The following is a 13363-nucleotide window of genomic DNA, read 5'->3' on the forward strand; positions in this document are numbered from 1 at the left end:
TACCGGGTCCGTACTTTTTTTTCTCTGTGTATTGTCCTATAAATACCAAGTGAAGAGTTTAATGGTCTATGTTTTCCTTGTTTGGTGAGGCTCGTGTTCGTAGCCATTGTTTCTGCTGAAATCATTATGAGCTCCTAAATTAGTTAATGGAAAGGAAGAAGACAATATGAGTTACTACAGCATTTAATTAAAATTATGATTTTGTTGCATGTTAATGAGTTGCTTTTCTTTTTTAAATTTCATTTGAATTCTAGGCATATTCAAAGCAATAATCAACCTCCACAGCCTCCGGTTCCACCATTAGGTTATGTGGCCGGAGCCTTGATTTCTGATTTGGAAACAGATGTTGCAGATGATGACGCTGACGATGAAGAGGAAGCTTTAGAAATCCCCAGGCCCCTGAGAGCACTGGACCAGACTCCTGGATCCAGCATGGACAATCTAGACAGCTCTGTGACAGGTAATGGAACCAATTTAATAGGAATAACTGGCTTACTGGTAACATTAAAATGCATCAAAAGTCAACTACTTCCTTATTGTACATATGTAACTTACCTGCACCTTGCGCACATGTACCATAAAACCTAAAGTATAATAATAATAATAAAAGAAAAAATTAAAAAAAAAAAGATTTATTCCACTCCATCTATTTCTGTAACATTTTAAATGTGTTAACATTAAATACAAAATTAAAAAAGGATTTGGAAATACTTTTGCTTCGCTCCAAAAATGATAAGAAAATTCATGAATTTTAAAAAGCTTTAAAGACATGAAAGAAAACTCAATTATATCTAGGGCTTTCATGAGAAGTTCACTCTACTAGGAAACCAAGTCTATTACATTAAAAACCTTGACTTTTAGAAATGATCTTTTTTATATGTATCAGGAACAACATATGAAGTGAATGCAGTCTTAAAATGCTTCTTGATATTTCACTCTGTAAAATCATTCACTGATGGAAAGTAAGCAAGTCTCCTGAATAAGCCACTTTAAGGTTGCACAAGGTATTATTTTTAGAATGAAGAAAATGTGTAGTGAGATAAACCATATGTTTATGCATTTCACATTGCCGCATCCAGTAAATGCTTCTTTTCCAAGAAATGCAGTTATTTTTTCTGTTTATTTCTTTGGCTTCCTCTTGCCTTGTTCACCAAATGAAAGGGTTGCATTGGAACTCTTCTATGATGATCCCAGGACTGAGGTATAACCTATTTTCAGGGATTTAAATGTACCAAATTTTTTAAAGAAAACTTCAAATCCTAGTATGGACACAATGAATTTGGAGAAAACTAAAAATTCAGTCTTTCTATTCAAATCGATATACATTGTTGGACACACAAGAAAATGCCTCTTACATGAATGTGTAGACAGAGCTACTACAAACTGAAGTCTGGTCTCTGCATTTCACTGGGTCTTCTCAGAAGACCGCTCATATCTATATTTACCGTGATGACATCTTTCATCCTAGGAGGTATTTTACCACAATCTCACTTAATTCATTTTTACGCCAACAGCTTCCAAACTTTCACAGATTTTACACAATGTGTTAGAGTTCTGCAAACACTGATGGGAACTGGTTTATGACAGTGATAAAGCAGCATCAGTGCCTGTGATTTTCTTCTGTATTCCTCACTGAATTACTCAATGTGTGATGCATGAGCCCATTTTTCAGTTTTTCTTCTTATCCAGGGGCTGGTCTGCTTGCCAGCCTAATTAAGATTTAAGAGCTGCAGATACACTGCTGTGATTTGAAATCCAGATCCAACCGAAGGTGACAGAGCACAAGTTAAAATCTTCAAATGCAGAGAGCTGACTTATTAGTGCACTATTGTGTTAAGCCCCTTTGCCTGAATTTCTAGCATAATCTCCTTCAGGGTAAAATTCTGCATATTTTTGCATATTTCACTAATGATACTGAACTCTTTTCCATTAGGAATGCAGTAACAAATTGCAATACTGATGAAAAAAAGTCAGCTATAGTCTGTGTAGTTCTTTTATTAAATATTATAATGTCAAAGATGATAAATACATCTATAAATCAAGAGAATGCCATTTTGCACTTTTACATGCTCACCTGTGACATGCTAGGCTGCCTGATGTGACTGCAGCTCGAGCAGTCCGCATTTCTCCTGTAGCTAGTGTAATGTTCATTCCAAATGAAGCTTTTATTGCTAAGAAAAAAAGTCTGGTTTCCTCCTTGAATTCACTGCTTAATTACTGCCATATATAAAAACCTCAGGGTGTTTAGGTTTGTATTCCATGATGAGTTTATCCTGTGAATAATACATCTCTTTAGTAAAAGAAGTTGTGCTCTACACAAATGTAGCCAAATACAAATTCACTCTTTTTTTTCCTTTCTTTTCCACAATAACTTTGTGGAGAAGGTGTGATCAAAGATTTAATTTGCTTTCTATGGTATGTGAGTGAGTGCTTATAAGTGCATGTGTGTGAGGAGTACGTGTTAGGTATGTGAGTGTATTAGAATGTGGGTGTGGGTGTGGGTGCTTGTGTAGGGAGTGAGTACGTGTATAAATGTGTGAGAGTGTAAAGTTCTAAGTGTGATATAGTGTGTATGCATGCATGCATGCAGACATGTATGAGAATAGCCCTGAGGTGGATGTATATAGAGACTGAATATTAGAGAAATCAGCATGCCAATGAATGTTGTTCTAACATGCTTATGTTTTCCTCAGACACTTAAGGCTAGTTTAATGACGCTGAATGAGGTGGACAATAAAACAGGCATTATTTCTATGAGCTTTTTATGTTTTTAACACAGTAAGTGCCCATACAGTGGATGCAGATCATACCACCAGTTACTTTGGGTTCTAAATATATTTGTGGTGTGAATAGATTAGCTATTACCTCCCCCTGAAATGTTGTTAGTTATTTTCACTTTCATGAAACTAATGACCATTTTATTAAAGAGATCTAACAGTTACAGGAGGCAGCATGGGTTACACAGCCCCTGAAACTCTGAAGCCAATCAGAATATTGGCTTCCAGTCCCTGAAACTCTGAAGCCAATCAGAATATTGGGTTCCAGTCCCTGAAACTCTGAAGCCAAACAGAATATTGGGTTCCAGTCCCTGAAACTGAAGCCAATCAGAATATTAGTTCAATAACAACACTGGGATGGGCTAGTAAGCCTATATGTAAAATTATGCAGGAATTTACTTGGATATATTGCACTTCACAGCTGCCACATTAGGGAATATATCAGCAGTTATCCAGGGACAGAGCCCATTTTTTTGTAAAGAAATAAGCATGTTAACTACAAAAGTTTTTATAACAACTAATTTGTGAGGGAGCTCTTAAATTTTGAAATGATGTTCTATGAGTGGAAAAGGCTAAAAAAAAATAAGAAAATATCAGCAGTTCAATATCCCATGATCTCAGTACTGGATAACATGTATTTGCAGGTCTGCTGTTAATATTTCTTTCTTTCTACAACAAACACCTAGTGAACGCCTATTACTTCTAATCACTTGGCTAAAAATTTCGATTCAGTAATAATAATAATAGGTAACACATATACAATCTTTACTAAGTGCAAGGCAGTACAAGGCATCTTTCTTTCTTTTTTTCTTCCTTTTTTTTTTTTTTTTTTTTTTTGACGGAGTCTCACTCTATCTCCAGGCTGGAGTGCAGTGGCACGATCTAGGCTCACTGCAACCTATGCCTCTTGGGTTCAAGTGATTCTCCTGCCTCAGCCTCCCGAGTAGCTGGGACTACAGGCACCCACCACCACGCCCAGCTAATTTTTGTATTTTTAATAGAGACAGGGTTTCACCATGTTGACCAAGATGGTCTTGATCTCTTGACCTGGTGATCCGTCTGCCTCGGCCTCCCAAAGTTCTGGGATTACAGACGTGAGCCACTGCGGCCGGCCCATGCAAGGCATCTTTCTAAGCAGTAGCCTGTATTTTGTGTGGTCTCATGAGCTAAGAATGGTTTTTCACATTTTTGAAAGCATTGTAGGGAAACAAGAAACTAACAAACAAAAACTAAGAAGAATGTATGACAAAGACAGCAAAGCCTAAAATATTTACTGTCATTTTACAGAAAAAGTTTGCTTATCCCTATTAAAAAGTTTTAATGTATATTAATTCATTTGATCCTCACAACCCTATTAATAGTATTATTTTCATTTAATAGATTAAAAAATTGGGTCACAGAGGGTTTTAAAGCCTTTGTCCAGGTTACCCACCTGATAAATGGAAGAAGAATGTTCAAAATCAATCTGTCTTACTCTAAAGACAAATTATGATCCCTGCTCTGGAAACACACAACTTTCTTCTAATCTGAGGAACAGGTACATTTAAGAGGAAAATAATATGCTGGTTTGTTGCTTCATATGTGGAACTGAGTGTGTGTGTATATAAACACACATGAATAAATATGTATACAAGCACAACATATAATTTTCTCTCTAGAAACATTAGTCCTTTTTCCTTATGCATTTAATCAAGATCAAGATATTAATTTTAGATGTGACTTTTGTGATTCATTTTTTTCACATTCAGTTCTATGTTTATTTATATTGACCATGCTAACAAAATTCAACTCTATCAGCACTTTTTGCAATGAACCTCATTTAATAATTTTCATTGTAATCTATGCTCATAATGCACACCTATTTGATTGTAATAAAATACAACATATTTATTTATTGCAGCTCATTGCACTCTGGGCTAGAAAGTAAACATAAAGGCTTGTTTCTGTCTTCAGGAAGAAGCCTGTAATTTCTTCCTAAATGCCAAACCATTGGGTAACGGGGAGGGAGAGGGCTACAATACTTCTTTCTGTAATTTCCATGGCGGGAGTCAAGGGTAATTGTTTCCCAAATTTAATGACACCACCAGGAAAAAAGAAACAGAAGGCAGTAGGAGAGAGTGCAGGGGGAAAATGCCCTCAACGTGTAGCAAAGATTCTAACTGCCTCAGTGATCACAAAAAGGAAGACTGAGATTGTGTGCTGTTCAGTAAAACAAGTAAAAAGTTTCCTTGACTGCTGGACCCCACGTGAATATCACAGCTGAAAGGAAATCATGGCTCTATATTTTCTGTTACGTTTTTGGAGGTTTGTTCTGGAACTCCCACAACAGATCAGTATGGAAACAATGAAACCTGGCGGCCTCACCATCTGACTCGACCACACAGCTTTTAGAGCCTGGGCCACTGAAATATTTGACCTGAAACTTTGCTTTTCTACAAAACGTAAAGGAAAATAAGTTTAGTATTAAGGAAAAGTTCAGGGATAATGCTACAGTAATCAAATTAATTTCTTAGACTACTTCAACAGGTTTGATGCCTTTAAAGAACAATTAAATGTATATTTCAAAATTGAACAGATAAAAAGGGGAAGCGGGATATTACATGTGTAATTTTTATCTGAGTGAAACAAGGTATCAAGCATCATTTGTCCTAATGAAGATATTTTTAATTGCTTATTTTGCTTTCCACATGTATTACACATTCCTTTTTTTTTTTTTTCTGAGATAGTGTCTCGCTCTGTCACCCAGGCTGGAGTGCAGTGGCACAATGACTGCAACCTCCTCCTCCCAGATTCAAGAGATTCTCCTGCCTCAGCCTCCTGAGTAGCTGGGATTGCAGGCCCAGGCCCCCACGCTGAGCTAATTTTTTGTATTTTTGGTAGAGACGGGGTTCACCATGTTGGCCAAGCTGTTCTCAAACTCCTGACCTCAGGTGATCTGCCCACTTTAGCCTCCCAAAGTGCTGGGATTACAGATGATTACACATCCCTTTCTCTCTGAGGCACGCAGGTAGAATCATTGCACATTCAATATGTTTGAGTGAAAGAAGAAGTTCTGTAGGTTTGACATGTTTTTCTACATGTAGGCAAAGGTCAATATTTGGATTAATTTTTCTAAAGACATTTGTAGCTGCAGCTTTTACTTAATAGGTAGACAAATAACATTTAATAGGAAAAGTTCATAGATTAAATATTGGTTAAAAAAATGGGGAACGGCTAGTTTTTGTATCTCATAAAAATGGTAATGCAACAATTAGCAGGGTCATCTTATAAAGCACAGACTTTACTCTAGCTTAATGGATCTAAGGATAAGCATTTATCAGCAAGGAAAGATTTAGCATAAAATGACATGTAAATGAATTGATGACTGATCATAAATTAATTTTAGTGCTGAAGATGTAATAGAGACACAGCAAGATGCCACTTTATCATGGGATTTTACTGCTCAGTAACATCTGAGCAACAACTTAACGTCCTATCTGCAGTACTACTTTAACAGCTTGAATAAATTTGAGATTTTTTTTTGGCCTTTCTGCAATTTAAATCAGGGAAATTTGGAAAGATTGAAAATGTAAACACAAATAAATTTGGCTATATGACAGAAATTCATTTTTCATTAAATGTTTAGATATGTATTGATTATGTTTGGGGTTAAAACATGTCAAATTGGTATGGAGTGCTTATAATTTGTAAGAAGCCTCTAGCCGAACTGGTTTTACCTGGTGTTCATTTTAATTTTCGTGTTTATACTTATGTTTGTGAAAGGAAATCAGTTATCACAAAAGTGACTTATTTTTAAATTCGTGAATTAATGTTTTTATTTTCATTCATTCATTATCTTTTCTTCTCTCTCTCTTTTTGGAGGGGGGTGTAATTGTTTACCTAAATCTTCAGCTCATTGCTCATGTTTAAATCTCAACATTTTTTTTTCAGAAAGGCCACTAGACGTAAAATCAGTAGATGTTCAATACATTTTAGCCATTTTACAGAAGGAATTCTAATATTTTATATACTATTTGATTCATGGAATGTAGCCAAGTGTCTTTTAAAAATATTTACCATAAATATGCCCATTCCATACATCTTAACCAAACTGTAGAGGAAGGGATGTCGAAGATCCCAGACAGAGAGGCAGAGAGACGAAGAGAAGGAGAGAGAAAATTCCTTTCTGTGTTCCTTGCCCTCCGTTTTGAAGGCAAACACAACTACACTAACGTGAGACACTTCCCTCTCTTCAGATTTGGTCATGAGATTTCCTGTTGCCCAATATGGCCAAGTATCTGTGGCCACATGTCTTTAATTCTGAAGTCATCTATCTAGTCTCTGTGCTCTTACAAGAAGTACGAAAGAAAGAATAGCTGATGTTCTTTCTGTATTTACCAATACTCACTTGAAGCCCTGTCTTCCATGTGACTCTCTCTTCCCAGAAGGAGACAAAAAGCAGCAGGGAATACTTCATGAATAATTGGGAGTTTTAAGGACATTCAAGGAGTACTAAAGGCTGGGAGAAAGGCAGAGCAAAGACACAAAGGCAGGAAGTAGTCCGTTTGTTTAGAGTTTCCCAAGTGTGTTTGTGGAAATGCTCGGATGAACTGTCAAGTTACCACAGGGAGATAAACAGGGTTATTTGAGGTGGAAAGTTAGGCTGATTCTCTGCTAGGAGGTCTCACAGGATATCATTTCTTTAGTAATGCTGCTGTGGTGTAGGATTTACTGATTTCACCTGTCAATAGCTACACCACAGTCAGTTTTATAGGTTCAGAGACTAAATGTGTCACTGTGCTAGATCTTCAGGCTGGAATTACACAGCAAGCAGACATAGACATGAAACCAAAGAAACTCAACTATTTTTAGGCTGGTTATAGTGGAAAAAGAAAAATTTTAGAAAACAAATCACCAGGCCAAGTGCATTAAGATGGATAAATGTGGATGGAAAAGTTACACTCCAAAGAAACTTAGCTGCCACTTAATGCAAATTTTTTATCTTAATTTGAATAAGATATTGCTAAATATCAACATTCAAGTGTATCAAAGCATAACCAATACACATACATGTATATCACATATATGTATACTATTTATATAGTGTCATCATATTCCTTATTTAATAAACTTTCCAAGAGTTCTTATAAGAAAATTCTTTCTATAGTTAAAATAAGGACATTGCTAAGAAATTACACATCAAATAATGTCATACACAGAATTATAGAATAATGAAAATGTTGAATGCATTTAATTCCATATGCCTACTGTTTATTGAATTTCTAATGTACAATGTCCCTGGACAATAAATATGAAAATAAATATGAAATAGTTCCTAATCTCCAGAATTCCATTGTCTAGGAGAGGAAACACATGTGCAGTGGACCATAATATATAGGGAGAACTGATATGCGAGTTTATGGGTAGTGTTTGGAAACCAAAGGAGGTAGAGAGATTGATTCTTGCTATAATAGGACAGAATCATGGTGATAACAGAAATGGCATTTAATTTAGACTTTAAAGTTTGTCAGTGGTTAATAGTGTTAGTGGCAATATCTCTGTCTAAAGAATGAAAGATGATGTTACGTAAATGAGCAAGGAGACACACAGGCTGTAAGAGTGAATGAGGACTAATACACAGTAGGTATATTAGCCTGTTTTCACACTACTGTAAAGATATTACCAGGGACTGGGTAATTTACAAACAGAAGAGGTTTAACTGACTCACAGTTCCACACGGCTGGAGAGGCCTCAGGAAACTTACAATCATGGCAGAAGACAGAGGGGCATGTCTTACAAGGTAGCAGGAGAGAGAGAGCAGGGGAAATGCCAGACACTTATTGGACAACCAGTTCTCATGAGAACTCCCTCACTATCATGAGAACAGCATGAGGGAAACTGCCCCCACGATCCAATCATCCCCCACAAAGTCCCTCCCTTGACACATGGGGATTACAATTCAAGATGAAATTTGAGGAGGGGGATGCAGAGCCAAATCATATCAGTAGGCTAGGTTAGATATGGAAGAGTTGCAAATATTTAATTAGAAGTTTGGATATGGCATTGGCTAGTTGGATAAGGCTTTAAACAGAGGAACACATGTATGTAAGTGCTTCACAAAGATAATGTAGAAAGCAATGAGGAAGATAGAAGAGACTAGAGGGAAATCAGGTAGGAGGAGTTTAGGAGTGAAACAAGATGAAGATTAAAGAGATGCTTATTTGGAAAGTAAGAGCAGGTATTTAGAAACACAAGAGCAGGCATTTAGAAATACAGAAAACAGCACAGGGAAGGGACTGGGAGTGAGCTTTCAAATGTTTTTAAACTATCCTCAGTTCCAGAGTTTCGTATTCTTTTGTGACCCCCTGGCTGAATTTCTTTGATTTTTTTCTTATCTAGTATAGCATTATATTGCAAAGCCTACTGCATCATTTCTTCTTTCATTTTGGATTGTTGGTCCTTGACTTGTGGTTATTAACCCAGAAATGATTCTCTCAGAAGAGGCTCAGTTGCTGGTGTTATCTCAGCTTCCTTGCAGTGGTCTGTGTCAAGGGAATTTGTTTGAAAAGTAAAAAGTGTATCTCTGTGCTTTTGGCAACCAGAATCAAAACTCTATCTTTCTTTGCTACACTTAACACCCTTTTAACTTCTCAGATCATTCTAACCAGTTCAGCTTCTGTTTTCTCTGTATTGAAAGTGCATGAATCCGTGTCATTGTATCCTGGCCTCTTGACTAAAATTACAAATACTGCGTCAGGGCAACACTCCTAACTATTCTGTTGTTGCTTAAATATTAGAGAAAAAAAATTAAACGGTCTATAGCATTTGGCTTTCATCTCTTTTATGTAAATATGTATTTGGTTTATTTAGAAATCTTGAATTGGTTTCTTACAAATACTTTTTGCCCCTCTTCTAACAATTTTAGGATAAGCAATACTTGGTAGTTTTTTTGTGTCATGAATTAATGATATACCGATGTAAATAAATCTTGTAATATTAATTTTATTAAGTAGGAGATTATGTTCTCAGTCTGTTTTTGTCTAAGAAAAGATATAAAATTGTAAATGACTCGCTAGAAAATTAAGAAAAAATGTTTCTGAGTATCTTCACAACTTACAGTTCTTTAAACATAAAATTTAAATTATTTTCCTCTATTCCCATGTTGCATTTTGCAGAAAAAATTCATATTAATGCTGATGATACTCCTTATAAATGTTACTTTTTAATATAAATATTAATATTAAAGAGAAAACTGGAGTTCTCAAGTAACTTAAAAGGCAAAGTAAGCAAAAAGAGCATTTAAATTAATAGAACTTCTTTAAAATACATTTTTTCTTATGTTCTAAGTTCATTTGCTTTGATATTGTTTATACATTTTTTGTTTGTGAATTTTTGTTGTTATTTGCAATTAAGTTTATATTTTAAAATCTTGAAATAGTTTTTGCCCTTTTATGGTATACAGTGTAGTTTCTATGCAGATTATCATTGCAGTCTGCATTAAATTCAAAATATATTTGCACTATTTCTTCAACTGAGTCTTTGATAAGTTTAAGTACACTGTTTGTTTTATTAAAAGTGTTCATTTCTGAATTATAGTAGCTTAAAATACACATTGCAGCTCTCTTTTGGAAAATGATTGTGTAATAATTTAAACAATGTGAGAGTTGAACAGTACAGCACATGCTTTGCTTATGTGCTGCAAACAGATACAGGTTTCAAATGAGCTTCATTCTTCTGCACAAAAAATGTTTAAAATGTACATGATACTTGCATTTGGCTAAAGAAATCATGATGAAACTTCAAGCAAGAAGCGAGGACAGCCTACTTGCTCATTAGTATAGTGTGTACAAGCAGATGAGATTTTCAATATATACAACTCACTAGACAACTACATTTGTTTTTAGGTTCAATGGTAAATGGATGGGGCTCTGCATCTGATGAGGATCGTAACTTTTCTAGTCATAGATCTAGTGTAGGTAGCTCCTCAGATGGCTCTATCTTTGCCAGCGGCAGTTTTGCACAAGCACTGGTGGCAGCAGCAGATAAAGCTGGTTTTAGGCTGGATGGAACCAGCCTTACAAGAACAGGTTGGTAGACTCCAAGTCAACACTTTTTGCATGAGAGAATCTTGTCCTTGGACACTGACCTCTTTTCTCCTGTTCTTTCTCCTTAGTGAGTCTGACTGTAGGGCTTTCTTTAATACGCATGAATACAATTTGGATGCTCCATTACCCAAATTCTCTTCTGATGCTAGTTTTGCAGAGCCAAGAATAGACTCCTCCTCACCACTTTCTCTTATTTTCCTTTCTCTTCACGGCTTTGCTGATTAATTGGAATATGCTTCTTTTTTATATTACGACAAAGCAGCAACTAAGATTGCCATTAAATTTTCCATAACTCACACTTTGCAAAATCCTCACACAATTAATAATGTACCCAGTGATTAAAATTACTCAGCTTTTATCTCCATTACTTTCCTTTGCCTCGTCTCTTTCTGCAAATGCATTTTCTGGGAAGGTTTCCTTAGCATGGGGTGAATGGGTCTAAGGCTGTCGGTCTTACCAGTTCAAATAGCTTATGGTCTTATTAATTGTTTGGCTAGTAAGATTTTAATACAATAACTTATTATTTGTCTTAAAGGATGCTAATTAATGATACACCCACTGCATTTGCAAGTTGAATAAAATAATGACTACATGTGTATTTCTCTTTAGAGTAATTTAATTTTGATTTCTGAGAGTGGTAAGTAATCATATAAAAGAACAATTGCATAATTTTTCAAGTGCTGCTCATTCCACAAAAAAGAATGTGGGATTAATAATAGATCAGTAATTTGTAAACATTTGCAACAAAATTACTTAGGCATGATGCATGCTTTTATATTGGTATGTATAATTCTTAACTATACATATAAGAATATTCTAATATATGAATTAAACTGAATTAACTTGCAAAAAAACCAAGCTAATAAAACATTAAGTACATTTGCAAAATCTTAACCATAATCAAATAGTAAAGAAAAAAGATTTTTACCCTTCACTAAACTCTCAGGTTATAAAAATGAGTCTTGGAAGTTTTCTTGGAATTATACCATCATGTTTCTTTTGAGCATACATTAGCTATCTTTAAATGAAATAAAAAAGATCTTCTAAGCATTGCAGAGGTTTATTTTTCAAATAGCATCCAAACTATGTTGTAATAGAACTGTTATTTGAATTGTCTTGCATTATAAGGCGTAAGTCTGAAACTTTATGTTGCTTGAGTGCTTTTCGCAGCATTAGCTGTAAGAAGAGCAGTGAGAACGTGCAAGGAAACTAATACATTAGAAGGCACAAGTGCATTTCCTGCATGTATGCTAATAGCTAATACAGCATTAAGTAATATCATGTCACATCGACATAAGAAAATGTAACTACATATAATAATGTCATATGAAATGAAAACATACACAGGAGAATAAATGCATACACATAAACCAGGCCTCTGTTACTATAATAAACATGGTATTAAAATCATAAGTTGTTGAAAATTTATTAGCTAACCTTTTCCCAGAATGAATTTCCCTGTATACCTACTCTAAACCACAAGAAAAGGACACAGCACATATCATTTTTCAACGAGAATTGGAGCCTGCTCAGATACAATAATATTAATCAGAAAATACCTATTGCACGCTAGATATACAAGGTGATTTTAACCTGCTATCCTCTACACAGATGTTATTGAGTTTCTGCCAAAAGAGATAGAATTCATTGTGTATGTGCATAAGTGGTAAGGTCAATTTAATATATGTGTCTGAGCAGACCTTTCATGTAAAATTTCAGATGTAATTACTATATAACATTTTTCTGTGTTCAGAGAGATTTTGTAAGTTTCCAAGGATGAAATTTTATTAAACAAATACAACAGTATATACTTCATAAATAGCTTCTTTAATTTTAAGAACTAAAAACTGCATGAATTTGCATATATGTTTGAAAATATCACTAATATTGTTAAGGTTAAATAAAAGTATAATCATGCAATATTGAGTTTTGGATTGGTGGATCTGTTTTATGTTCATTTGTTTGATTTTGAGGGGGGTCAGTGGGGGTGTTGTTAGCTTATTAAAAATTGAACAAAATACGTGCAGCTGAGAATGTAGAAAATACATTTTTCTACAGAGATGCACCAGTATTTGGTATCTTCATATGTTATCTCTAGGTAGATTTACAGGTTAGTCATAGAGCAGAGATACAGGACAGAATCAGTGTACTATAATGACATTCTCTAGAACCCATTCCCTTTATTTTCATTTTAGGAAAAGCCTTTACCTCCTCTCAAAGACCTCGACCTACCAGCCCATTTTCTACTGACAGTAATACCAGTGCAGCCCTGAGTCAAAGTCAGAGGCCTCGGCCCACTAAAAAACACAAGGGAGGGCGGATGGACCAACAACCAGCATTGCCTCATCGAAGGGAAGGAATGACAGATGGTAGGTTTCTTCCCTTTACTCTTGTTTTCTCACTGAAGAGAGGTGCTCCATGCAATCATTTACTTAGATTAATGTAGTCATGGTAGATTAGCCATTGCCTCATTACATAACAAGACAAAAACCTGGCAATATG

The 13363-nt window shown here is 35.3% G+C and overlaps 1 protein-coding gene across 23 annotated transcripts in view; it reads left to right on the forward strand.

The window, feature by feature from the left end:
- Positions 1-13363, forward strand: part of ROBO2 (roundabout guidance receptor 2) — a 609610-nt gene that overhangs the window by 580849 nt on the left and 15398 nt on the right. For 13 of the 23 annotated variants that reach the window (XM_054551639.2, XM_054551642.2, XM_054551640.2 and 10 more), the window contains 2 exons: positions 255-460; positions 13057-13230. In XM_054551639.2, the coding sequence (XP_054407614.1) occupies positions 255-460; positions 13057-13230 (380 nt within the window). Of the gene's footprint in view, positions 1-254; positions 461-10660; positions 10844-13056; positions 13231-13363 lie in introns of all 23 variants that reach the window. The other 10 variants (XM_054551634.2, XM_054551635.2, XM_054551633.2 and 7 more) reach the window with 2 other exon arrangements.

The sequence above is a fragment of the Pongo abelii genome, chromosome 2 (genome assembly GCF_028885655.2).
Source record: "Pongo abelii isolate AG06213 chromosome 2, NHGRI_mPonAbe1-v2.0_pri, whole genome shotgun sequence".
NCBI lineage: Eukaryota > Metazoa > Chordata > Mammalia > Primates > Hominidae > Pongo > Pongo abelii.